At 38.8% G+C, this 27,734-nt stretch overlaps 3 protein-coding genes and 1 non-coding gene across 5 annotated transcripts; 3 read left to right on the top strand and 1 right to left on the bottom strand.

The window, feature by feature from the left end:
* Window positions 1-936: 936 nt before the first annotated feature.
* Window positions 937-6,738, top strand: LOC104424250 (uncharacterized calcium-binding protein At1g02270). 2 transcript variants are annotated; one of them, XM_039305474.1, is made up of 10 exons: window positions 937-1,507; window positions 1,712-1,816; window positions 1,951-2,056; window positions 2,901-3,121; window positions 3,238-3,314; window positions 3,412-3,520; window positions 3,618-3,743; window positions 4,590-4,715; window positions 4,836-4,943; window positions 5,773-6,738. In XM_039305474.1, the coding sequence occupies exons 1-10, from the start codon at window positions 1,349-1,351 to the stop codon at window positions 6,004-6,006; spliced, it is 1,371 nt and encodes a 456-aa protein (XP_039161408.1). In that variant the 5' UTR covers window positions 937-1,348; the 3' UTR covers window positions 6,007-6,738. The 2 variants fall into 2 exon arrangements, with proteins under 2 accessions (XP_039161408.1, XP_039161409.1); XM_039305475.1 differs by having other exon boundaries at window positions 1,370-1,507; window positions 2,894-3,121.
* Window positions 6,739-9,804: 3,066 nt separating this feature from the next.
* On the bottom strand, window positions 9,805-9,890 carry TRNAM-CAU. Its single transcript is given in 2 exon segments — window positions 9,805-9,840; window positions 9,853-9,890. It is a non-coding gene; the product is annotated as a tRNA-Met (tRNA).
* Window positions 9,891-9,993: 103 nt separating this feature from the next.
* LOC104424248 (IAA-amino acid hydrolase ILR1-like 5) lies at window positions 9,994-13,797 on the top strand. Its single transcript, XM_010036617.3, has 5 exons — window positions 9,994-10,369; window positions 10,842-10,967; window positions 11,880-12,194; window positions 12,835-12,963; window positions 13,249-13,797. The coding sequence occupies exons 1-5, from the start codon at window positions 10,022-10,024 to the stop codon at window positions 13,627-13,629; spliced, it is 1,299 nt and encodes a 432-aa protein (XP_010034919.2). The 5' UTR covers window positions 9,994-10,021; the 3' UTR covers window positions 13,630-13,797.
* Window positions 13,798-16,231: 2,434 nt separating this feature from the next.
* LOC104424570 (heavy metal-associated isoprenylated plant protein 9-like) lies at window positions 16,232-18,603 on the top strand. The gene is made up of 5 exons (XM_010037027.3): window positions 16,232-16,515; window positions 16,868-17,051; window positions 17,237-17,409; window positions 17,597-17,687; window positions 17,928-18,603. The coding sequence occupies exons 1-5, from the start codon at window positions 16,495-16,497 to the stop codon at window positions 18,395-18,397; spliced, it is 939 nt and encodes a 312-aa protein (XP_010035329.2). The 5' UTR covers window positions 16,232-16,494; the 3' UTR covers window positions 18,398-18,603.
* Window positions 18,604-27,734: the final 9,131 nt, after the last annotated feature.

The raw sequence follows: 27,734 nt of genomic DNA, 5'->3' as shown, positions 1-27,734 counted from the left end.
AATGGCTTGGAATGATAATGTCAATATTAAATAATGGTACTTTCAAATAAAGGTCTTATCTCATGGGTTAATGACCAGCTAAATATTCCAGTCAATCAATCAAGTCTTCATCTAGATACAATTTTAATTTTAAGTTATTTTATATTTTTTTTCTCTTTTCTTTTTTCTTTTTGGTGAGGTCAATCTTGCCCAAATTTGATGTTGGCGGCCTCACCTTGGGTGAGGATGGCCCTCACTAGATTGGGCAAGGCAGCGTTGAGTTGACCACTGGTAAAGAAGAAAAAAAAACCAAAAAGAGGAAAAAAATTAGAAAAAGTTGAAGGATGAAAATGCTCTTAACTAGCCAGAAAGTTGGGTCTTTATTTGAAATAGATATAATTTCTTTAGACCCATATTTGATAAAATGATATTATTTCAGGTCTTTATTTAAAATAAAATCAAGTTTAGGTCTTTATTTGAAAAAGCTAATACATTTCAAACCCTTATTTTGGAATTTTCCCTTAATATATGATGACAAGTGATAGGACGGAAAGGATAAATCATTCAATGCGGCCTCTTAAAATGGCCAATCCGACGTATGATACAAGTTTCTAAAAATTGAATACCACAAGGCAGATTATCTAGCGTAAGATAGAGGAAATAAAGATACGATAAATCCATAAGAAGAAAAAACCCTTTTTTTTTTTTTTTTTTTTAACGGCATCGGCTCCTCTTTATCATCCACACTCCATCCGACGGCGGATGAAGATTCGTCGCGCGATCCAGTGACGACGTCACCGGTCACCACCGCCCGGCACCCGCGCTCTCCCCCCGCGGCGAAAAAATAATAATAAAAAAAAATTAAAGAAATCATTTTTGTGCTCAAAGGCAGAGCAAAAGAGGAGCGTAAAAGGGGGAGGAGAACCGCCGGTACCGGTACAAGTCCGTTATTTCCCCCCTTTCGCCCCACCATCGCCTTCCCTCCCCGGCCCCTCGATCGAATCGAAAAAGTTAAAACCCGCCGGTCACCGGCTATGACCCGTTCCCCGTTGCCGCCACCCCGAACCGTCGTCGACGTCGCCACCACCACCTCCTCCTCGCCTCTATAAAAAGGGATAGCACGACACCGAACCTTCTGCTCCTTCGTAACCACCACCGACCGACCGACCGACCGACTGACCCACCGCCAACTCGCCTTCGTAAAGCGCCTCCTCGGCCCTGTCGGATTCCCGCATTGCTCCGGCGCGAATCGTTCGGGCGCCGCCTGTTTTTGTCGTTTTCGCGATTTTTCTCTCTTTTGGTTTCCGTGGTTGGTGTGCGTGTTGTGTACTTATACCGAGGACTCGGTTTTTGGTCGAATCGGTTTGACATGAGGAAGGAGAGGAGGAGGAGCAGCAAGATGGAGGGGCGGGTGTCCCGGATCGGGAGCTACGCGATCGCCTCGTCGGTCGGCGATCGCCAGCACCCTTGCATTACCTGCACGACCTTCAACATTCTCGCCCCTATCTACAAGCGCTCGAACCGTCAGGTCCGCCCCTTCTCTCCGCGCGCTCGATGTCGGAATTCGAATTCTAACGCCGTCCGCGTCGTTTTTCTCCCGTTCGATTTGGTTTAAGTTCGTATTTTTCGACGCGGGCTTGCTCGGGATTCGAATTTTCGTTGCTAATTCTGGTTGAGTTCTGGAGTGACGCTTTGCTTTTTGTGCTTTTTTCTCTCGATGCTGCGGACGCAGGATCCGAGTTGTCGTGAAAGTGATTGCAGAGCTAATTGGCTCGCCAGGAATCATCGGATATTGGATTGGTTGTTGAATGAAAGGTCATCGATTATCTGCCTTCAGGTTGTATCTCTCGTCCATTGCTCCGTTGTTGATTGGATTGAATCCGGATTGTGGAAGGCCGTGACAATTCTATGCGGGCGACGATGCGTTGTAATGACTTTGTTTTTGTGGTTCTTTATTGTGAACGTCTGCAGGAGTTCTGGGTTGGCAATGAAGAGCTCGTCAACATGTACGAGAAGAGGCTGGGCGATGCTGGTTACACCAGTTACAAGCTTGCCCGGACCAACAACCGTGGAGATGGTATGTTCAATTTACAAGTTGGAACTTTTCTTGATTCCTTTTGGTGCGAGTTATAATCAGACTTTCCTTCGGTTCATGTATATCACCACCGGACCGTCCCTTGATTGAACTTTAAGCACTTTTTCGATGTAGTACCACAATATGCATTGATTAAACATTCAGTTTGAAGAAGTACTTACGAGTCCATAGTGAGTGTGTAGTTTCATGGAGGGGACTTGAATTTCTAAAAAGCATATAAGGAACATTACTGCTTTCCTACTTTTGTTGATGTTTGATGATGACCTTGAGATTCTTCATTGCTGGAAAAGCAAATTTTGTCAAGCTTATATCAACGAGAAAAATTTAATTTCAAAGATTAAGGAAAATAAATGGTTAGTCTGAGTTTGGTGGTTGTAGAATATGCAGGAAGAGACAGATGAGGATTATGTTAAGGAATCACTAGCTTTCTACACATAATCAGATATTTTTCTCAAGTTCATTGTTGGAAAACAAAAGGATTTGGATGTAATTTCGAGTCTTGGTAGTGGCTAAATATGCATAAGGCATGCATATTATTTGGGAGATTTTCATATGTTTGGGTAGTTTGGTGGTTGGCCCTACCAACTCTCATCTGTTCCCTGAGTAATAATTCTATTGTTGAATTAATAAATCTTGGATCAAAACTGGCCAACAATTTCATTGATCCTTAATCGTAATAAAGATTGGATGGTTAAAGTTTGCAAAGTGGCTGCTCTGCAAAGTTAAATTTTGGTGAACAATGCTGGGAAATATAGTCAGGGCTATTCGTTCATCTGGCATTTTCTTATTTGCTTTTGACTTATGATACAATTACTGGAGTCTGCAGGATTGCTGATTGCTGTTCGCAAAGACTATTTTAGAGTTATAAAATATAAGGAGCTACTTTTCTATGATTGTGGAGATCGGGTTGCTCAGTTATTACATGTTGAACTAGTTGCGCCCTTCCCAGAGTGCCGCAGCAATGATGTTCGGCAAGAAATCCTCATTGTCAACACCCACTTATTATTTCCTCATGACTCTAGTTTCTGTATAGTACGACTTCATCAGGTAAATATTTTCTTCTTCTGCTAATCTAGTCACCTGCTATAATTTCATTGGTTTTCTAGCAGTCCCATTAGCAATCATGCCTCAGCTCAAGATTCCTTTACCATCTCGGGTAACAGGTGTACAAGATCTTGCAATCTGTGGAATCATATCAGAAAGAAAACAACCTGAATTCCTTGCCGATCATACTCTGCGGGTAAATTAGTTCATGGTTTCACTTCCAGAGAGTTAAACATCTTTCTTGGAAATTGTCTTGATCTTTGTATCCTTTATCTGGTGCCCACTTCTCACAGCGACTGGAATGGAAGTAAACGTGGCCATGTTTATAAGTTCCTTAGGTCTCAGGGGTTTGTTTCTTCCTATGATACTGCTCATCAGTACACTGATGCAGATGCCCAGAAGGTTCTTTAGACCCGAATTCAGCTCTTTTGTATATTTAGTTATTTTAGCACAATCTCTATGCTTATTGATTTATATTTATATTTTTGTTGTTGTTCAGTGGGTTAGCCACAGGAATCATCGAGGAAATATCTGTGGTGTAGATTTTATATGGCTCCTCAATCCTAATAGCTACAGAAAATTACTAAAGACTAGTTGGATTGAGACAGTGTTTGGCATCTTCAAGGTAAGTTTCCAGTTTTAACCTATATACTCCTATGAATCATTCACAATTACTTGCATATATTTTAGTGCTTATTGTATGTTTTCATAAATAGTTTGAGATGTTTGATTTTATACATGTCCTGTGGTTTCTTTACTGAACTGAACTGAATTGCCACTGTCCTTACAGCAATTCGATGCATGTTGAAGGCATCTTTCCTCAACATGCGAGAATTTATTGCTTGGCATTGACAATTATAATTTGATATCATTTTCACCATAAGAGACATGATTTTAACAATAGGCACATGGAGATTTTGTTTTTTGAGGATCTGTGCATCCTCTTTGTTACTAATGCTGCACATATCCTCATCTGATTCCAATCTTAGAATGGTTTCTGACTTTGATTTTGTGTCTCCTTGACTTGACCTAACTATTTTTTATTTTTATTTTTTACCGATTGTGATCATGCAGATGCATTTTTGAAATTATGACAACAGTATTTAATCACAAGCTATCATGAATATTCTTTTATTATCTTAGCACACCTATGATTGGTCTAAAGACAAACAGTGCCTTGTGATTGCAGAGGGATTTAATTTTAGAGGTTGAGGCATTTTTTTTTTTTTAATAAACATTCAAGTATTTATACAGTTCTTAGCCAACTGAACACCATCTATTTATATTCAACAACTCTGATATATCAACTGATCAAGTAAAAGTAAGTTTTCTTAGGTTTAGAATCTTCACTATCAAAGCAGCTATTACTTGTTAATGTAGATTGATCTTCCTTTTCAGATCTCAACCATCGTGAATTAAATCTAATCCCTTTACCTTTGTGTCACTGACCGCTAGCTTTCTTTTGTCTCAGTGTTTACTGAGGGAAGCTTTGCTGACAGAAAATGGTGCTTTTGAAAATGGTGCTTTTGCGATTCTCAAGGCTGATAATGCTGATGATTTTATCACCTACTTGGGTTTCTGTAAAGCACTTAAACAGGTAGGGCATGTTATTTCTAATAGAACTGGTGTTTAGTACTTTTAGACTGATTCACTGGCATGTCAATGATATCCTTAATATGGAGAATAGTAGTCTAATAGTTGGCCACTTTTTTGGTAGTTCAAGTTGACAGGCCACAGCCATGGGCTTAGTGCTGAAGAGACAAAGGACTTATGGGTCCAAGTAGATATCGATGGCGATGGTGTTGTCAATTTTGAAGAATTTAAGGTAAATTAGATTCCCATTAGCTTGTGGAATTAGTAACTTCCATGCTTCTTCAAATCCACATATTCGGCATATTCCTTCTTGAAGAAACAAGCCTCTGGGTTTGTTCTCATTTCCAAATTCCACATATTCCTTTCTTCTTCAATTTGGTGTTCTCAGGAGCCACTGTTTTGTGTCATATTCTGTTCTGTGCTTTATTCTTCATTCCCCCCTCTCAAAAGAGAATTAATGGAACTTGCTTTTATCTCACTATTTTACACTATTGTTGTCCACTTGTGAGAATAATTGAAAAAGCATTTGCAGCTTATGCTTTCAAGAGTGTTTGCTTGAGACCTGATCAACAGATGGGTGTCCCGTGGGCCTGCCCCTAAAATTGGCTTGGCTGAATTTTAGGTCTGTGGGGCTAGATGGTGGACCAGGTCTCCACAAGTGCCGTGAGGTGCACCCCACCGATGTGCTGGTTAATAGAGATTTATGTTTTACTAATTACTTTACTGTTTAAAAAGTTTAAATACTAATATCATAGAGATAAATAGTAAAAAAAACTCGAGAAAAACTAAGTCCCTAAGATTTTTCTTCATTTTTTTTTCTTTTTCCATTTCTATCAATTCTTGTTAGCCACAACATTTAAAAATAAGAAGAAGAATTGTGGTCCAATTGGCTGGCCTGGCCTGCCCATGTTTTCCCAGGTCTGGCTGAGCTCACCCAATGAGCAGATCTCTTAATGACTATGCTTGATGAATTTAATGTCTCAAGAACTATGTCCTATCTAAATGAATATACACCTGCCTTGTTTTCCAATGCATTGTTTATGATAAATGTGGTGATGCAGCAACAAATCTGGAACCCTTCTTGGTCTGAGCAAAGGACTGAAGAGAAAAGCAAGTTTCAAGATGGAAAAGGGTGTCAGAAGCAAACAATTGGTTTCAGTGTGAAAAATGCAGTTCTGTTTCCACCTGAAGTGGAGAAAGGAAGGTGGCCTGAAAACTATTCTCTCTCCGATCATGCTCGACTTACTGTGGTGTTCTCACCTATAAAAATGCCTTGCTCACAGTTAATATCCTGACACTGGTCTGGTGCATCTGGCCCCTTGGATTTAGGGTCCAATGCAAGGAATAAGATATGATCTCGAGGGCCAGTGAGATTGGAAAGATCTTGGTCTAGCTCACTACTTGGAGTTGGCATATCATTACATTCTCCTAATGCCAAGGTATAATTATGACAGGATCACGGTATTCTTTGCCATCCATGAGCATCTCAGACCCATGCCTTTAGTGGACTAAGGGACCCAGTGAGAAGCTCATTTCAGTTTTATCATTTCCCTCACCCATTTTTCAGATAACTTCACCATCTTTATCAGTCCTCGTGTGTTGTCACATTTCTGCTCCATGACTTCCTATACCCACTTATTTTTCGAGAGTAGTTATTATACTGGATCTTGAAGCCTTCGGGGTTTTGCTCCCATGGGTCTCGATGCAATTTTGGGAAAGCCAATAGAAGCGGCGAAATAAGGAAGGAGAGAGAGATACATGAATAATTCAGAGAAGTAGATACCTGTACATTCCACAGGTGAAACGTAGTCTGTACATGAGAGATTTAGGGATTTTTTTCTTTTTTATTTTTTCTATGTTGCGAGAGAGTTTTGTTTTGTTCTGGCTGACTACTGCAGATTGTAATTGTACAGAAACAAGCGATGATATGCTCAATATACAGAGGGTTTCTGGGGGGATTATTGAATACATGGATTTGGATGTATGGAGCTACGCCTCTTTTCATAGTAAATTCAATCGTTTGTGTCTTCATGGACAGATACAAAATGTTCACGGGAATTTTACGAAGCACAATTCCTCATTCCTATTTCATTCACCGGGCGTTTGTGACTTCAAGTAGACGCCACTGACAGTTTCATGGTTCGATGTAGTATAAAACGCCCACAAGCGACGTTATCTTTTTTTAATGGATGGTTAGGATAAGGATGGTTTGACAAAGCTTTATAAGCCCTGAAAGCCAAGATGACTTGAAGTTAGGCTAGTTTGTGTAAGGGGCTCCTTAGTTTCAAAAGTCGAGTACTCTCTTTGAATTTGCTACGTAAGCTTGACTCGCCTCTTTGAAGTGTATGGGAATGGTGGGTGTGGAGATAGTTGTCGATGGGTAAATAAAAATGTAGGATAGAATGCAATTATCACCGAGGTATAAAAGACACGCCACCAACTAAGAAAGAAAATTGGGATGAATGAAGTTTACCACCAAGGCTTAAAAGGACAAGCCACTCATCAAGGATAAATGATTTGATAGGAGAAAATCACCATCAATACTTAAAGGAAAACCATAGCCGAGAATAAAGTATTTTTTAGCTCACCACCAAGGAGTAATATACTCTCCATGGATAATGAAATCAATAAATGAGCTAATCCAATTTTCAATGATATTCACTCGTACAAAGGAAAATCTCATATATTTTCATTAATCAAAATCATATATTTTATAATTAAGAACTCCTCTCAATTTATAAAATGACTGCAACATAGGAAATAGACAAACAATTAAGTAGACATTGGAACTACCCAAACATTAAAGGATACGGATACTAGAAAGACCTAAGAACCTAGTGCTTTGACTCTTGAAACTCACATACATATAATAATTACTCCTAGGAACTTAGAGATGCAATTAAGGACATGGGGACTCGCTTTCTTGATTCTTGCGCCTCCTATTGTCAAAATTTGTCCACCAACCTAGACCAAAAAATAATCACCTTAAGAGTTCATCAAATATCTACGGACATTGTCTAGAATAGCCTCCTATCGATGTGGTTGTTGTTCGGCTTTGATATTGACAAGGAATTTGGTGAATCGACAACTTTTTAATTAATTTTATGATAGATAGTTTTCTGCATTGATATTTTCATTCCTAGATTAATTGAATCACGTCGTGCCCAAATTTAGCCTGGGCTTGAATTGTTATTGATGGTACTGAGTTTGTTGATGGAACTAAGTTGGATGCTCTAGCATTAGGAGTTACGTTTCCTCATTCCGGTGGACAAAACCTGAAATGTAGGTAAGTATGTCAATATGGATCATAAATTAATTTCTTAATTTATATTTAAGGGTTCAACTGTTATATAATTTAACATATTCAATAAATGAGTCATAAATGATTTAGAATGGTAAAACCCAAAATAATATGAGCATTAAGTGGGTTCATAATTTACTTAGACCTAACCCACATAATTAATATAGGTCTAATTAGACCATTAGTATAATTAAGGGTAAGTTGGTAATGCTCATGTTTCTCTCTCTTTTTTTTTTTGGATTAATATTCTAAAATATTCCAAACTGGTACACATGCAACAAATTTACTAAAAACTAATTTTTTTGTCACTAAAAACTCCAAAATTGTATATTTTTGACAAATTTACCTGAAATTGGTACACTTGCGATAAATTTATCTTATGTTAGTTTCTGTTAAATTTTACTATCAAATTACTAAATTGGATGGCATATGATGATTGACTAGTATATTAATTTGCGATTTTACTCTCCATTTATCACAATTATATAATTTTTGTTATTTTTTATAGTATTAATCCAATTTAACAAATGGTGTATTTATCACAAATGTATCAGTTTATAGTTTTTGGTAGTTGAATAAATTAGTTTGAAGTAAATTTGTCACAAATATCCGGTTTTAGGTTTTTAATGGTTAGTTTAAGTAAATTTGTCACACATGAACTAGTTTGAGATTTTTCATGATCAAAAAATTAGTTTGAGATAAATTTGTCATATATGTACCAGTTTGAGATTTTTTATGGTATTAACATTTTTTTTTTTGGAATAGAAATCCATTTGTGTACTTTTTTGTTCTTGTGAACAAATTTGTTCCCGGAAATAGATGTGGAATAGAATTAAGAAGAAAAAAAGATTTCTTTGTTACTAGGAACAATTTAAAATCAAACACAAATTATTTTTTATTTTCTTTCCTTTCTCTTTCTCCTCCTTCTTCTTCTTCTAGCTAGTCGTTGGCTTCGGCAATGGCCAATGACTGGCGATGGGTGACCTCGCTGGCGACTGGCTATAATTACCATTATTTTGCTTAGAAACTTGTTTAGGGAACATAAATTGAAAAAGTTGTTTCTAAATAGAAATTATTCTTGAGAGCAAAAATATTACCATATGCACCATAAGTATATGAATCTAGTTAATCTCTAGCTGCATAGGAAGTGTGACGAAATTCTTATATCTCACTTGGTTAGGCTTGTGACGACTCTCGTTATAGGCTAAATGGAAACTTTAAATGATTACAATATTGCATGAGATAAGGGTTTGGGAGAGTTTGTGCCTGGTTAAGGGCCATTAGCCCATCTTTAGGCATTACCTCTAAACATTTCTTCCATTTCCGACATCGAAGTAAACATTTGGGAGCTCGTTCACTTTGCAGTCTCATCTCAATTTATGTATGAGTTTTCTAAAATTGGAATAAATATGAAAATACTTAAAGCAATATAAATTAAATCGAGCATGAGTTGGGTTTAGATTAGGTTTGGCTATGGATGATTAAATTTGTGTTATGTAGAAATTGATTAATTTGAATCGAATGATTTTACTACCCAACCTTCTTTTTCGAGGGGTCTGGATGCAGGTGAGCGGAAGAGGATTATCTATAAAAAGTTGCCAATTAATGTGAGAGAAAAAAATATTTTAACAATATAAATCAAATTTATTATGAGTTGGGTTTATATTAGGTTGGTTATAGATTACTAAATTTGAATCGTATAGAAATTAATCAATTTGGATCGGACTATTTTAGTACCCAATTATCTATAAAATGTAGCCAATTAACGCGAGTGAAAAAATAAAAACAACTATGGGGTGAGAGAGGCTCGAACTCTCGACCTCAGGATAACTCGTTAAGCTATGAGACCTACGCGCTAGCCAACTGCGCCACCACCCCTTTGCTGCGCCATCACCGTCTTTAAAATATTTAATCATTGAAATCTCGTGCGCCCCCACCACCTTCTCTCTCCCCGTCTCGCTCTCTGACTGTGACTGTCTGACTTCGAAGCATCGAACTCGAATCGGGCAATGGCTCGCCAGCCGAGGAACGGCGCTCTCCTCGCCGCCCTCCTCTTCCTCGCCGCTTCCCTCCTCGCCGCCGCCCACGGCCGCTACGACCGGGCTTACGCCGACGAGCTCCTGGGCTCCGCCAAGCGGGACCAGCCGTGGCTCACGTCCGTCCGGAGGCGAATCCACGAGTACCCGGAGCTCCGGTTCGAGGAGCACAACACCAGCGCGCTCGTCCGGGCCGAGCTCGACCGGCTCGGCATCCCCTACTCCTACCCCCTCGCCGGCACCGGCGTCGTCGCCGTCGTCGGGTCCGGGTCGCGGCCCGTCGTCGCTCTCCGGGCCGACATGGACGCCTTGCCTTTGCAGGTAAAAAAAAAAATAAGGAAGCCCCGCTGGTGTCCCGACATGATCGATCGATCGTGGTAGGACTGTACTTGGTTCTTTTGCCCGTCCAGAAATATGCTTGATGTATACTTTCTTATTCAAATATGGTATCGGAGATCTGGTCAACGCCGAAAAGCTAAGATCTTGATAACTTGGTTTGTGGTATGTCCCTCCTTGTTGTTCCTGTGGTAATCCCCTGCTTTGGCTGTCTATTTGAAACGCCTGAAAGCTAATGTCTCCGAGTATTACGTGAATGATACCTTTGAAAGTATGTCAAGAAATGTGTGCGGTATGAATTATATGGGTGCCCGCGAATAATGACTATCTGCAAGTGTTTGACGAGTTCATTTGATCTTGTTCTGGTTGTTTCTTTCAAACGTTTTACATTTTTGCCGTTCTGTTTTTGTGTTATCTGTGGATTTGCTTAAAGGTTTGGTCAATTGTGGGAGTGTAGGAACTTGTTGAGTGGGAACACAAGAGCAAAATTGATGGCAAAATGCATGCTTGCGGGCACGATGCCCATACGACCATGCTTCTTGGTGCTGCAAAATTACTGAATCAACGGAAAGATGAACTTAAGGTCAGTGTTTACTTGCAGTCAATCAAATGACAGTCTTTCAGTAGAGTTGGTGAGAGTTGTGACGGTAGTGTGCACTGAAATTTTGTGGCATATAATGGCACTACTTGTCATTTTTCCTACTTTGCCATTTAGACTATAGAAGTAAAAGAACTTGTTTGCTTCTCTAGGGTTTGGAGCCTATATTACTTTGTTAGTGTCCCTTTCACTGTATAACCAAACCTTAATTTTCAGAAATTGAAGCCCACATGTTGAGTCCATGCCTCTGCATTGGGTAAGATTTCTCTGCTGGGAGCCAACAACAGGGTACTTGGCTATTTGCTCTGTGCACTGGACTTCTTTAAGTAGACAACTTAAGAGTACTCTACTTAGAGGCCAGGGGACTATCTTGAGATTGCCATCCTTCAATTACTGTGAGTTGGTTTGCAGTTGAAAACTTTGAAAATGTCAATTCGACCTACAAGACTCTCCTGAGTTACAAGTGTTAGGCTCAGAGCTAGTGTGGCACTGACTTAGATCTGGTGAAACCAATTGCCTAATACCCAAAAGACGACGCTAGCTAGGACTCCTTTTTCCAGATTCAGCTCATCTCTATCTTCTGTCTTGATGGGTTTAGTCTTTCGGACTTCAGGAACTCTGATAAACCTGGAAGTAACATTCTTAATTGTGCAAATTTTTCAGCACAATGACGTGTCTATAACTATAAGGATGTTCCCAGTCGCCAGATTTTGTTATGGACGGTGATTGCATTACAATTACTCTCATATCGATGATGATGCAAATGTATAAGTTTATCAGCGACAGAATTATTTTTCTTTATTTATCTCATCTTTTCAAATCTTGTCATCTATGTTGAAATTTCTTAACTACTTATGTAAGAAGGACATAGAAATTTGAATTCTTCACCTTGGTCAGGGGACTGTAAGGCTTATTTTCCAGCCTGCTGAAGAGGGTGGAGCTGGTGCTTCCCACATGATCAAAGAAGGCGCGCTGGGTGATGCCGAAGCAATATTTGCTATGCATAATGATTATACAACGCCCACAGGAACCATTTCTTCACTTTCTGGCCCAAACTTAGCTGCTGTTTGCATGTTCAAAGTTAAAATAGAAGGAAAAGGCGGGCATGCTGCAGCGCCTCATAATAGCGTGGATCCAGTACTCGCTGCTTCATTTGCCATCTTGGCACTTCAACAGCTTGTCTCAAGAGAAGCTGATCCGCTTCTCAGTCAAGTATGTATCTTTGAGACTCTGTTATGTAAAAATTTGGCTTACTCCACTGCATGCTGCATCATGACATTGTAAAGAATCTTGCAGTAGTTGACTAGCTAAAATGAATTTGCTCAGAGCCTCTGCATCATGACACTATAGAGAATTTTGCAGTAGTTGATTAGCTAAAATGGATTTGCTCAGAGCCTCATCAGCTGGGTTTTGCACCCTCTCCAAAATGGTGCCATAACAGTGCATGAAGTATGTTTTCTTTACAAGTTTCTCTGTTCTACACTGTTGATGAATCTTATCTCATATGCATCTTTATCTTATCCACTCGTCATTCCACATCAATGTGGCCTCACAAGAGCTTTACAGACATGAACTTTGTGTACTAGCTACATTTTCAATGCATTTTCATCTTAAAACCACTCTGCTATTATGAGTTAGTAAGTTATAGCTCATGCATCAGCTTCATTCATAGAGTGCCTTTCAGTCACCAGCTTTATTTTACATAGTCACGTATCCCATAGCTTTGGGTTCTTGGACAGATTGCATTTTGTTTGAGGCAGCCATGGAGCTACTATTTCTGTGACTCAGTATGCCGTTCTTGGTCAAAGTATGTTTCAGGGGATTTAATGCAATCATTTTCTTTTGTTTGAAGGTGCTCTCTGTTACTTATGTTAGAGGTGGGAGTGGATTGAATATAATTCCTCCAGTCGTCGAATTTGGTGGCACGCTCAGGAGTCTAACCACTGAAGGCCTGCAACAACTCCGGAGGAGATTGATTGAGGTATGCATCATAATATGTACATTTATCACTTTCATTACTTCAGATGCAAAGGCAGTCTTTATTCGAACACTCTTCTTCAAAATTGCATCGCTCAGTAGATGCAACCAGAAACCTCTCAACTTGTTATCTCCTTCATTCTTTTTTAAGTGCATATGGTGAATACATAACCTCACCACAAAACCTCCAACTCCAAGAAAAGAAATGCTATGTAAATAATTGCACAAAGCTAGCTGATTCATGTTGACATTATTAGGCATTCCCTCCATTTAAAAAGAACTTTTGCAGGTCATTGAAGGTCAGGCGGCTGTGCACAGATGTAAAGCCTATGTCGACATGAACGATGATGAAAATCCAGCGTATCCAGCTGTTGTGAACGATGAAACCCTAACACTGCATGTCGAGAGGGTCGGGAGGCTTCTGTTGGGTCCCGAAAATGTTAGGGTGGGTAAGAAGGTCATGGCGGGCGAAGATTTCTCCTTCTATCAAGAACGGATTCCTGGATTCATGCTTAGCATTGGGATTGGAAATGAGGATGTGGGGTCGGTTCATTCCCCGCATTCCCCTTATTTTTTTCTCGATGAGGATGTGCTCCCGATAGGAGCAGCGGTACATGCCGCTTTGGCAGAAGTATATTTGTCTGAGCACCAGCACTCATCTGTACAGTGAAGAAATTTATTGAATGACGTGAGTAGGCAAATACGGAGTTTACCGTACTTGTAACCCCTAATCCTGTAATGTACTTATAAAATAAAGGCTCAAACAGAATATCGTGGGGGTAATGTTGGTTCTGTCGTTGCTTTGGAGACTTGCCATTGACGTCGCCTTTTGATCGTATCACCTGCATTCAACGAAAGGATTGATATGCTGTCAGTCCTCTTGTAAGACACCTCGGCCATGATTGAGAAGTTAGTCCTGCTGCAGAATATAATTCGCAAAGAAACATTTAACGCAGGACATCCTCATTCCTCATAAAATTAGGTTGATCTGAGTCTGCTTGGTCCTGCATTTGGCACCTGAACGTGTCCTCTCTCCCTAGAGGGGTTTTCTTGTGACCTTAATTCTAGCAAACCGATCCTCAAACTAACTATACCTACCAGCCACTCACAGTTGCCCAATAACTTCAAGGGTGATTTGGTACTAGGGGGAGTATAATGTCACGGCCTGAAAGAAAGCACGGACAAGGGAACACTAGATCGATCGGCCTGTGACAATTGTCTATAGGAAGTTTGACTATAGTTGCCTCCTGCTATCACTTTCGAAAGAAAAGGATGTGGTTTAATGTCTTAAGTGGCTAAGCAGCCATCTAGATTCCACAGACCGCCCATGCCAAACCAAAGAGGCGAGTATGCACCTTGCCTCCTGCCATCACTTTCGAAAGAAAAGCATGTGGTTTAATGTCTTAAGTGGCTAAGCAACCATCTAGATTCCACAGACCGCCCCTGCCAAACCAAAGAGGCGAGTATGCACCTTCCTTAGAATCTCTTGATTTAATTAAGAAAACGAGAGGTTGGCAAAGAAATAATTTGGAAAAAGTGAGGATCCATCAATGGAGGGTCAACCTTTTTCTGTGGCCGTTCTTTGGAGACTTTTGCATCTGATCAGCTGGAATATTTCTTCACCAGATCTGGATATTGAGCAGCCTAAGTTGGAGTGTTTGATTGGCGTCCCATGCTGAGTCATTTACACGTCTTTTTGTCTTCGACTTTTGTAAGTCTGCCTTTCCTGTATTGGCCTTACACGTCCATTTTCTTTGCTCTTGCAATTTTTCCTTTAAAAAGAAAGGAGAGAATTTGGGAGGAGGATGAATTTTAGATTTCGCTAAAAGGGGTTTGTCAACAGACATTAGCGGTAACAAAGACTCGATTACACCACAGATTAACAAAGTCATTGTGTCAAATTCTTGTTGAATGCATCACTATGTCCACTTAACCAAATGCTCGATTTGAATTTACTACGCTATCTTATTGGTCGTATCTGTTGAACTGCGTTTGGTACGCCTAAAATCACCCATCAGTTTAATAGAAGGAAATTTGTGCCCCGAATCAAAATCAATCTATTTCGTGGGTTAATGCAGTTGGGTAAGGTGGTGAAAAATCAATTCGGATGGAGAAAGTGGGTAGAGACTAACAAAGCCAATGCCATAGCACTTTCGGATGACCTGAAAGTGCAGACGAAGAAAGAACTGAAAAGGGGAAAAAGGGGTTAAAAATGCTTACTTAATTGACATAAGTTTTCTTTTGTTAAGGAAACATGTGGTATCAACTTTCAATGCACAGTCATTCACACGCCAAACTTTGTTGGCTTTTCCCGACCTCCACGCTTCAACAATCCCAGCTCAAGCTACCGAACGAGAAAGCTTTACGTATTTGATGGCGACATTTTAATTTCTTTTGAGTAAGTTGGCAAACATAGTAGTAATGATAATGGTGTACTCTTCCATATGACGTGTCTGCATATGTACTTCTATCATTTTAGGAGCCACAAAGTAAGAGCACGAGAAGTTAAAAGCTGTCATTTCTCAACTCCACGCTGAATCAAAGCTGGGGCCCTGTTATATAGCTCGAGAGGCAGACAGATCCACAAAACCATACAACGTCCGTTGGCCAAAGACGAACCATACCATACATTGAAGTCACCTAAAAAGCTATCAAATCATTTGTCTCTAGACACTAGCTGCCTAATCACTTCGTTGATACTTGCTACATAGAAAAAGAAAAAGAAGAGAGAGGAAAAGGACGATTTATTATATCGTGTAATTGATAGGACCCATTTGATAATATATGTGTAAAACGGTATGATTGTACCTAATCAAACTCTATTTGAGATTCAAATTTTGCACCTATTAGTCTTGAAATTTCGCATCGTGCACCACCCACCAAGCATGAATTCAACTCTTGCACCTTCCATATCCCATGTTATGTGCAGAAGTATAGCGCAGGTGCCAAAATTTGGCACAAGCGGATAATTTCATGTCAAGTTTTTGGCACTTGAGGTGTCCGGCACTACCGTGTTATATGACCTAAACCATAAGCTCTTTTTGGCCAAGGGACAGGCTAATTGTATTGCTTAAGACTTAAGGATATGTTTCTATTATTTTGGCTAGGAAAAACTGATTAGGTTTAGCTTTTCTTGCTATTGTCCATACATGACCCACACATGTGCGTGACCCTTCACCACCTTTTCATGAAAGATCTACCAATCGGTGGAAAATTCTCTCACTCTCTCTCTCTCTCCTCTCTCTCTCCTATAAATTGCAAACCATGCCTTCACTAACTCCTCCCTCCACTTCCTACCTCCTTCAGCCTTTGAGGAGATGAAGAGAATCCCAAAAGAATTATTAAACTAAGGAGGATCGATATTCTTTGCACATTCTTGCTAGTGGCATTCCATGTGCCTTGGAATCCAGATAAGCCTGTCTTTTGCAAATTGCGTTGTGTCAACCGAAAGTCTAAACTATATCTAGGTTACTCTCTCTAGGTATTTATACTACTTACTTCAAGCAAGAGGGGGTTCATCATTCGGAGAGAAGATATGGGTGAAGAGGCCAAACAGGTGATGGGATGATGATTTTGGGTTTTGATTTCCTTTGCATGCTTTTGCCTTTGATGAAGCATAGTGTCATTCTTTATCTAATAGAACTCTTTTTAAGAACATTGCTTTATGTTGATTAGCAAATCCAAATTACCAAAAGGTTTGGGTTCAATTTGTCATGGTCATTGAAATGAATATAGATTTGTTTCATCGTGCATATGGATTCTTAATCGTCTTTTTTTTTCACCTATCTTCAACTCATGTACATTGAATTATGGGCACATAACTTGATTATGAACCTTAATTAATATTCTATTTGCGCCTACGTTTTTCCCACACGATGTATTAAATTATTGGTGAAATACTTCATCAGGAAGAAGCAAAGGTAGAGGCTAAGCCAGAGGAGAAGGCCTCAGAAAAGGAGGAAGCGAAAGTGGAAGAGAAAAAGGAGGAGAAACAAGAAGAGCCAGAGCCACCTTCTCCCCTCATTTTGTCAGTGGAATTACACTGTGCTGGATGTGCCAAAAAAATCCAAAGGTCCATCATGAAAATTCGAGGTAAAAATCCCGAAATTAGACTATTATTATTTCCGTAGTCCAAATTTCAAAATTCTCGAATTAATGATTCAGCAATAAAATGAGTTTATTTGCGGTATATCAGTTCTTTTATGGTCTAGTAATGGATTTTTAATACTCACATTGTCTTCTTTTTTATCTATTTCCTTTTTTTTCCTTAATTTCAGGAGTTGAGAGAGTTGAAATTGATATGGGCAAAAACCAAGTGACTGTAAAAGGAGCGGTGGAACCTCAAACAGTGTGCAATAGAATCACTAGAAAGACCAAGCGAAGAGTCGACGTGATTTCTCCGAAACCGGCGGCAGAGGGCGAACCACTTCCCCAAATTGTCACTTCACAGGTCTCATTGGATTTGATAGTTAATCATCGAAAATTACCACATGATTAATCCATACTGATGGTGAAAAGATAAATATAATTACCCAAATTAGATTATGCAAATTAAAAGGAAAAAAGGGTTGTAATTTCTCTTTGTAACTAACGCTTTTTGGTTTTTTTTTTTTTATTTTTGGTTTTTTTTTTTTCAGGTTAATGGATTAGTGACTGTGGAGCTAAGTGTCAACATGCACTGTGAAGGCTGTGCTGAGCAACTCAAGAAGAAGATACTCAAAATGAGAGGTATGATCTAGCATATGCGTATAGATATCATTACAATATGATTAGATTAGATAAAAAAAGAAGAAGTGAGACTTAGGTAAATTTGAAACATTTGTTCATATTGGATTTCCCAAAAATTTGTTTGTCATCCTTAAATAATGCGATGCAAATTATACACCTTTTGTGGGCAAGTTATCGTATTATAAATTTATATCTTTTTTACTTATTTGATGTGTTCATTTGCTCTTTATTAATCAACAGGGGTTCAAACGGCAGTAACAGAGTTTAGATCGAGAAAGGTCATGGTGACAGGGACTATGGACCCCAACAAACTTGTCGACTATGTCTATAGACGGACCAAAAGGCAGGCCAAAATAGTCCCCCCACCGGAGCCGGAAAAGCTAGAGGAGAAAAAGGAGGGAGGCGAACCGCTGGAAGAAGTGAAGCCGGAGGAGAAGAAGGACGAAAACAACGGGGGAGAGAAAAAGGAGGGGGAGAAACCGCAGGAAGAAAAGAAAGAGGGAGAGGGAAATGACAAGCCTGAAGGGAAACCAGATAAAGCGCAAGAGGCGAAAAATGAAGGCGAGGGAGTGGAAAGTGTGTTCCTTTATGACGATGATGTTACGAGGAGGCTGGTGTATTATCACCAGCCACTTTACATTAGCGAGAGTCTCCCGCCACCTCCTCAGCTCTTCAGCGACGAGAACCCGAATGCGTGCTGCATCTCTTGACGGCGATTATTATTTCAAATAAGCTGCATCATATGTTGAGGTTGAGTTGAAAATATATGATTGTTGATTTTCTTTATGGTTGGGTGTGTAGGGAAGAGGAATAATCAAGTCCCAAATAATGGGTATGGCACGCAATCCCTTTTTGTATTTGTGTGCGCTTGACAGTTGTAAAGATGGTGTGGATTATGATATTGTTATTGGGTACAGATGTTCAAACATACACTATTTTCCTGTTATTTTTCTACTTTTCGTTGGGGCTCGTCCAATCAAAAAGCAAGGTGTAATTTCCTAGGAAGAGAAAACCATAATCATATATCAACAAGGCACCCAGATCACACAATTTCATACAATCTTCCTTCATCCCAAATGGAGATAAAATTAACAAGCAAATGCCTCTCTTTGATATGCGGCAAACATCTTGATTTGCAATATGCAAAATAATGTTACATGGCACATGTCAAGGACACAAAAGGAATATTTATTGACTTGTCTATCCGAAATTTCTATTAACAATTACTCAATCCTTTATGTTAATGAGACATTTCATGGATTTCCAATTCATTAATTCATAGTAAGAATCCTTTAAAAAAGCCTACTACATGCATTTCCCTCTAACAAAATTATTCACTCGCAATAAGAAGGGTACCCATATCTTATTTAGCAATATTAAGTATGTTGAATGTTTTTTGAAGTAACAAGCTTTGAATAAGGTGTCTTGGTTCTTGTTAGTTAAATATGAGTATTTTGATCAAGAATATAGGTAGGTATGCTATTCTTTCTACAACTTTCGCCTCTCACATATTGCTGAATTTATGGAAAATGCTCTTTTATATATATATGTATATAACATATTGTGAATGTATAAAGCACATGACCTATTATACTAACATAAAAAGAATATTTCAACTTCCTACTTATTTTCTATATTCTCATTGACCAATTGATGTGTCCAGTCAATCATCAAATACATACCAAAGACATGGTTGTCTTGCCACATTCAACAAAACAAACGTGTATCCTTATGATTTATCATTAGATATCACCAAAAAAAAAATGAAATTCAATTGTCGGATGCCATGATTTGATTGACAAATTACAGTAATATTTTATTATGCAAATTCTGCTCCCCTAAGTTCAATTAATGTAAAATCATGATAACATTATTTTTAGATTTTATTGTCAGAATGACCAATTCATTTTACATACTTAGGTTTATATATCCATTCGAATCACGTGCTGTGTAATTTGAATTTCCGTCCCGAATATTATTAAAGGAGGTTCTGATTTAAAGAGATTCCTGCAATCTAATATTCAATTTTGTAGTTGATAGGCAACCTTTTTCATTTTGCCAGGGCCTAATCGTGGACGGCCACGTGGTGGGCACCCACTTTTTAATTCTTTTGTGGGTCGGAGAGTCAGTTTCTTGATGGGGCCAAAAAGGACATAAATTCCACGTCACGCGACAGAAGAAAGCTCGGGTGGGGCCCAGATCCGACGTGGAAGACGGTGGACGTGTTTGCGATTGTCAAAGGACACGCCACCGCCCGATCCCTCGCATACCCATTTGTCTTCTTTTGTCTGTTTGCTCGAAAGCGGGAACAGGCCGTCGTGACTTTAAAGAGGCCCAGCATCTTTCGGTCCGACTCAACGAGTGGTAGACAACATTTGCGAGGAATAAATCTTGAATTATTCGAAGAAGAATTTTGGTGGAAGATGTTTGGCCGATCAGGCGTTGATAGAATCAATAGCGATTATTAGCAGGGAAAAAGTATTAAAAAGGTTCTTAATCTATTATATTTATACTAAATTTTGTAATTAGACTAATTTAATCATAAATCTATTGTATTTATCCCATTTAATTCATCCGGTCAATTTTGGCTGATGATCGTTGATATTCTTTTACGTAATATAACTGACGTTGATGTGAAGAAATTTTACAAATCTTTTATGAATTATTTATTTATTTTTAAATGTATTTTCTCATTGTGGCAGGTGGTGGTTTGATGAGGTTACCAATGAAACGAAATAAAAAATAAAAATAAAAATAAATAAAAAATTATAAAGAAAATTAAAAATTATAAAAATTTGTCTACATTAGTATTAATCATGTCACGTACAATCAACGCTAACATGGACAAATATTACAATTTTTTTCTGATTTTTCTGATTATTTTTAAATATATATTTTCATTGCGCCGTCGGTGGCCTGGTGAGGTCACAATGAAAAAAAAATAAAATAAGGGGAAGACAAATCAATAAAAAAATTGGAAGAAAATTGAGAAATTATAACATTTGTCTACATTCGCATCGGTGTGCCATATACAACTGGCGTTGACGTGGACAAATTTAACATTTTTTTAATTTTAAATATATTTTTTTCATTGCATTCAATGGTGGGCTGATGAGATCACAGTGAAAAAGTGATAAAGATAAAAAGAAAAAAACTAATAAAAATTTGAATTTTTAAATTATAAAATTTGTCTACGTTAACATTAATCATACTACATAAGACGGTTAGTATTCAGGTCAGCAATTGCTGACTAAAATTGACTGAACGAATTGAATTAACACAAATACAATAGGTCTAGGGTTAAATTAGTATAACTAAAATGTTTATAACTAAATTGTTATCGATATAATTGATTTAATATGCCATTTGATATGAGCCCCTTAAAGAGAAATTGCATGTCTAAAGGGGCCATGAATCAAAATCAAGATTTTCCTAGGTCTTTCTTGAATAGTTATCAATTTATTAAGGGCCATAGAATGGAGTTTATGCCCATCATTTTGTTAATTATTCTTTTGCGCACCGCCCAGCAGACAGGGATTCGGGTCGAAATCGCTTTTCCGAATCATGTGTATCTAGCTTTCTGTGGAATGGCTCTGACCATTAATTAGTCCTCTTAATCTGGATAACAGCACCGCCAACCTCGGACTTCATCTCACTGGCATGAACTTTTCCCACATTTGAAGCGAGCGTTGAGGATCTAATAAGTATCGACGAGAGATATCAATTTAGACAATGAATTTTATCCGAATTTGCCGGCCTACGTATCGTAGAATCACCTTTTCTTTATTTGTCTCCACTATCTATGCTTTTCACGAATGAGCACGAATCAATTCATACTATAGTCTATAGCCAAATTCCTCAAACGGTTCTCCTTTCGTATAATCTTATACAAAGCCAAGATCCTCCTGAGGGTATATTTTTCTTGCGGGAAAATTTTCTGTCGAAAAGAGTATTTTCTTCGTTTTCCGATGTTTGAATCGCTTAAAAACATAAACAATGAAAAACTTACACTTAAATTTAGAAAAATGATTTCATCTTTTAAGAATCAAAAATCAATTTTTTTATTATTATAATGAGACTACACAATAGCACTTTGAGTAGAGTCCTTGGCACTTAGGCACCGAAAACCTAATGTCTATACTTGGGTCCACACAGGCCAGGCTTGGGACCCAAGTTCTTGTGTTCGAGTTGTCATCGACTATGCTTGAGACCCTAGTGCTCATCCCTGAATCCTTGACAGCCATCAAGCCCATGATTACTTCCTTGGCGGTTACGCAAGCCTAAGTTCACAAAGGTTGGGCCTAGGTATCTCGAGGTTGAGCCAAAGACCTCGGCTCCCGTGCTTGGGTTCTCGACTCCAATGCCTAACTCACCGTGTCGGGGACTGGGTCCATGGAGGCAAGGCTTGAAAACTAGGAGTTAAGTGCTTGGATCCTTGATGACCATGCTCTAGACCTGGCTCCTGCCCAAGTCACTAACTCTTGGGCTTGGGTCTTTCAAGGTTAACCCAAGTCAACAAAAGTTGGCCTTTGGACTATAGTGCTTGTGGCAAGATAGTTGATGGCCTTGCTTGGTACTTGGCTTTTGTGCACAAGTCACGTGTGGCCAAGCCCAAATCTATTGAGACTAGGCTTAAATCTACAAAGGTTGGGCTCAAGACCTTAATGCGCGTGCTCAGGTCCTAATGGAAATGCACTAGTACCTAGTTCTCATGCCTAAGTCCTTAGTGCTCAAGCTTAAGTCCATGGAGGTTGTGCACAAGACCTTGGTACCCATGATCAAGCCTCTGATGGCTGTGCCTTGGTACTTGGCTTTAGCATGTCCAAGTCACTAGCGTCTAAGCTTAGACCCCTAATCCAATACTTGAGCCCAAGTCCATAGAGACTGTGTTGAGGATCTATGCCCATGCTCGAGTCTTAACGGCTTAGGTGCTTGAAGGTTGTGCACAAGACCCTAAAACCTGTGACTGGCTAGTTGGTGACTATGCCTTAGTACCCGGCTTTCACACCTTAGGTCCCTAATTAGATGCTTGGGCTTGGATCCATAGAAGTGGTACTCGAGACCCTAATGCCCATGCTTGAGTCCTAATAGTCATGCCTGGGTGGTTAACTCTTGTGCCAACATCAACGATGCTTGGGCTTTGGTCCATTTAAGCTTAGCCCGAGATCTTAGTGTTAGTGACATGGTCTTTAATTGCCATGCTTGTGTATTTGGCTCAAACACCTAAGTTGCTGGGCACTTGAGACTAGGACTTGGTCGAGTGCTTGGGCCAAGTCCACAAAGGCTAAGCTCAAGACTTGGTGCCCGTGCCTAGGTCTCAGACGACATATGCTTGGGCAATTGGCTCTCATGTCTAAGTCACTAGTACTTGATCCTTAGTTCACTAAGGCTAGGCCCAAAATCTCAATGTTGCAGTAGGATCCTTGATAGTTGTGCTTGAGTACCCTAATCCTATACTATGGCCCAAGGCTAGCTTTACAAAGGTACCTAGTGTTTGTGCCAAAGTCCTTGGCAACCATGCTTAGGTCGCTAGTAGCTATTCCTACATCATTAATTCCTGCACTCATGTTACTAGCTCTCGGACTCAATTTGTTAGTGGCTGTGCTCGAGTCCACAAAGGCTAAGCCTCGGTTTCTCGAGGTTAGACCTAAGATCCCAGTATCTATGCTTGGCTCGTAGTGCTAGTGCTTAGGTTCCTAGTGGCTAGGCACAAGAAACCCTAGGTCTTGCAATCGAATTTTGGTGGTTAGGTATTCCTTATATCACACGAGTAGTAGACGTGTCTTTAGGAGAATAAAATTAACTTTTCTTTTCAATATGAGAGAATTTCAATTTAATTTTTAACTTTAGCAAAACACCGACAAATCTGATTTTTTTCTTTTGAAAAATGACTTCTTAAAAAATAATTTTTAGAAATATTAAATTCCCCATGAAATTAAGGAAACCTAAAGAGCCTTCCGATTTTCATGATGGTGCCTCTGTTTCGGGAGTCATGTTCCACGTTTCAGCGGAAAATAATCAACCCAAGAGCCGCGAATGATGTTGTCCCCAAACTTTACTTTTGAGTGACGTCATAATTATACTCCCCAGGCTGAGACAAATCATTGCCCTCGTGATTGGGCCCATGTTATTGGGCCGAAACTACAGCTGTACGGCTTCGGTTGTAGCCACGGCTTGAGCATTCATTGCTTGGGCTCATTGGACCCGCAAAAGATCAAAGCTCTGGACCGACGATGACGTCACGCGTCCGTTCCCCGAAAGGTCCAAAAGCGTCCACCGCTCTTTCACTGCTCGCGTGGACATGATGGATTCCTTCTTGGGGCTGCTTACTGGGCATTTTCGAGTCTCGTCCCGGCTAGGGACATACATGTACATCGCGTGGACAAGTTTTCCAAGAACATTCGAGTAATCTTACTTACTTTTTATCTGATGGCTCTTCCTTTCGAAAATCGCCTTTTCATATAGGTGGCTTGTCCATGGATAAATGGGAATTGGCTGTGCATCGACCTTTTCTGCCCACCTCGGGGCGAATGGTCTAGGCGGGGAGGGTCCAATCGATTGAAGCACTTTCCTTGAGTTTCAAGATATGGAGATAAGCAAAGACATCGATTCAATTGAAAGAATAAGTTCAACTTACTGTTGTTATTCCATCAATCATAATAGACGGGGTCAACAATAAGATAAGAGCAAGGGACGTTGAAAAAGAGATCGATTAGCGAAAATGACCTTCTAGAGATGCGAGACTTTAATCAAATTGACCCATTTTGCTTACAAGACCATCGTGGCTAGTATGCTTGATGAAGAGAAGGGGTGATTGATTCAAGGATGGATAGGTTCCGGAGTTAGAACCCTCTGGAAGCAACCCTATTTGTCTGAATCTATTTGATTTTTTTGGTCCGATTCTAGTGTCTACCTAACAACTTGTTTTCTTTTTTTGTTCCTTTGGTCATTTTTTATAGCAAAATTATATGAGCTTATGAGTAATAAAACGATTCAAAGTAAAAGATTAAAAACATAAATCCATATCTACCAAAAACAACAATTTATAAGATGAATATGTAGTCATGTACAATTATAAATGATAAAAAGTCCAAACACATAATGTAAAACATAATTTATAAAACTCCATTCCCTATTCAAAAAAAAAAAAAAAAAAATTAGAGAAAGAGAAAAGATTGGTGAGGAGTTTTAAGCATAAATGAAGAACAAATGAGTGCTGAGATTAGAACTAAGGAGAAAAAGAAATTAGAATTTTGGCTTTTTAGTTTATAAAACTGATTCCGAAATTGGTTTCAAAATTGAGTGGTCCAATTTAGTTTCTGGGTGGGTATACACTTGAAACCTACACCTGGATTGGTTTCAAAAGAAACTAGTTCCTAGACTTGTTTTTTGGGTGGTTCAGTCTTGTTTCGGATATAACCAATTTGGTTACCCACTTTTAGTGAAGAGAGAGCCGATTTTGCATACCATGATTTCCAATAGATAACTCAACGTGCTGAATGTCCCACATCAATTATATATGACTAGCTTGCTCAATCATTTTGGTCCCAGAAGGTACTTCTAATTTTTTTTTTCCCACTCTCTTTTTCTAGAATCATATGGTCCTCATGCTGCCTAATTTCCCAAATTTATATGAATATTTTTTTGGTTAGGCAAGATGGGCAAAAAGAGGTACTTCTCTCCCACCGCATTGACCCCTCAAATGCGAGTAATGCCAACGGGTAAGCTCAACAAATTGTAGCCATAGAGACTCGTAAAAAGCAATTGGCCATGTTCAGATAATCATGGCTATATTGGGCCTACATTTCATGCATAAATGTCTTTAGCCAACGGATGACATAAAGCAAGGTGCCTGATGGATATTAGATATGCTCGAAAGGCATGTGACTTGTGGTCCGATTGATAGTTCTTGCGCCTCTTATTAAATGAAGCTAGGTGAATGAATTACGCTTATATACATTTTGTGTGCGTGCATAAATTAGATAATCAATAGTCACGGTAAGTTTGGCATCACTATTTTACTGTACTCAACTTTATTCGATGCATCTAATGTTCCTTTTTGTTATGTGATATATGGCATTAAAAACATTTGATACGGGCATGGATGTGTATGTATTATTTGCATTGGTTGTAGAAAGTGGGGGTAAAAATTGGTGTATCGTGGTACGATTTATAAATGATGACGTTTGAAGTTATCTTAAATTATTTTTTAATGTAGATAAATTATAAAATTAAGGGCCTGTTTGTTTGTGTTCTTTTTTTTTCCCCGGAACACAATTTTTATTATTTTATTCCGTAGAACAAAAAAAGAATAAAAACGCGTTTGTTTACACTTTTATTTCCGAAAATAGATTTGGAAGAAACAAGAAACAAGAAAAACTTGTTTCTTGTTCTTCTTGGGAACACTTTGGATAAATAATTTTTCTTTTTCTTTCTTTTCTTCTTCTTTTCTTCTTCTTTTTTCTTTGGCCGGTTGCTAGCGCCGAGTGACCAACCGTTGAGGGCCGACAACCTTGCCGGAGCGTCGTCGGCCCTCGGCGAGGCTTGACCTTGTCTTGGCTACTCGAGCTCCTCATTGTGGCTGGGCGAGGCCGCTAGCTCTCATCCGTCGGCCATGGCCGAGGTCGGCAACCAACCAAAATGAAAGAAAAAAGAAAAAAAAAAAAAGAAAAAAAGAAAAAAAAAAATAAAATAAAATATTAAAAAATTAAAAAAACAAAAAAAAAAATATACAAGTTTATCAAATGTGTTTTTGTTCTTTTTTTATTTCAGGAACATAAATTTTATGTAGTTACAAAATGCGTTCTTCCGTTAAAAAATTGTTTTCGAAACGAAATAGTTTTTTCTATTTCTTTCTTAGAACAATTTTTTAATAGAAAACGTTACTAAACGCACTCTAAGTAACTTATATAAACTTCTAAAAAATGTTGGTACCTTGCAATTGAAATTTCTTGCCGTTTACTTAGATTTGATAAGAGAACGAAGATATTTCAGAAAACATGAATTCGAGGTAATATAATAAGTACTTGAGATATATATGAAGGATGACTGAATAATAGGACAAGAGAAATGATTACTAATCAAAGTACTTTTGACCGAGTAAAATAAGGTCGGCAGCTATTTGTTTAAATTCGTTTTACTTTAAAAAAGAAAAGAAAAGAGAGAGCGTGTTTTATAAAAAATGGCGCACATAGAAGTACAAATAGTTCACTAATAATTGATTGTTATTTCACAACCAGCAAAAAATTAGGTCATAATTTTTCTCCTCAAAAGAAAATTAATGTTCATGTGATAATTCCTAATCAGGGTTGACAATTCATGTTAATATGTCATAATCGTGTTTGTATTTATGTCAATTTGCGTCGACCTAAAACATCTTAGTATTGATTGAATTCTACGTGCCAAGTAATTAAATCACAATAAAATATATCAAATTTATCTCAATTAATAAACTAAATTAGCGCATCATATCATGTCATATTCTGATTTCCTCTTTGTAGTTTGTGTTTCACGTTATATCATTTTTGTATTGTGTTGCTCCACTTGTAGGTGATAAGGACCAACTTTGAACTTTGTCCCACATAAGAAGATATAGGCAGAAGCACTTGTAAGTGCTCAAATAGCAGATCACATGTCGTCTCCTTTCTATTTTTATTTCTTCGAATTTTCTTATTAGGGTCGATTAATTTATGGATTTCATATTTTACTCTTTGGTTCTTATATATTTATTACGTCACATTATTCTTCGACTCGGTCCGACAAAGCCAAAACATCCGCCCAAGGAAAATGCGCGTGCTTCCTTCCTTGGTCTCCTCGGCCTTAGCCGCTCCTCCTAGTAGCCGTCCTCACTCCATCCCCACCGAGGCAGCCAATCGGCCGACGCCACGTCAGCCGGGATGGTGTCCTTCCAAGTCGGATCGAAGAAAAACCACGTGATTCCATGAAGCTTTAATGATGACAGTTAGCGCGTAAGCTAAATAAGCACAAGCACACCTTATAACAAAAGCTATACATCGCATAATTCATAACATATATTATATCATCCGA

Source organism: Eucalyptus grandis, chromosome 11 (genome assembly GCF_016545825.1).
Source record: "Eucalyptus grandis isolate ANBG69807.140 chromosome 11, ASM1654582v1, whole genome shotgun sequence".
NCBI classification, from domain to species: Eukaryota; Viridiplantae; Streptophyta; class Magnoliopsida; order Myrtales; family Myrtaceae; genus Eucalyptus; species Eucalyptus grandis.
The sequence above is the reverse complement of the archived record's forward strand: the minus strand, read 5'-3'. Positions and strand labels throughout refer to the sequence as shown.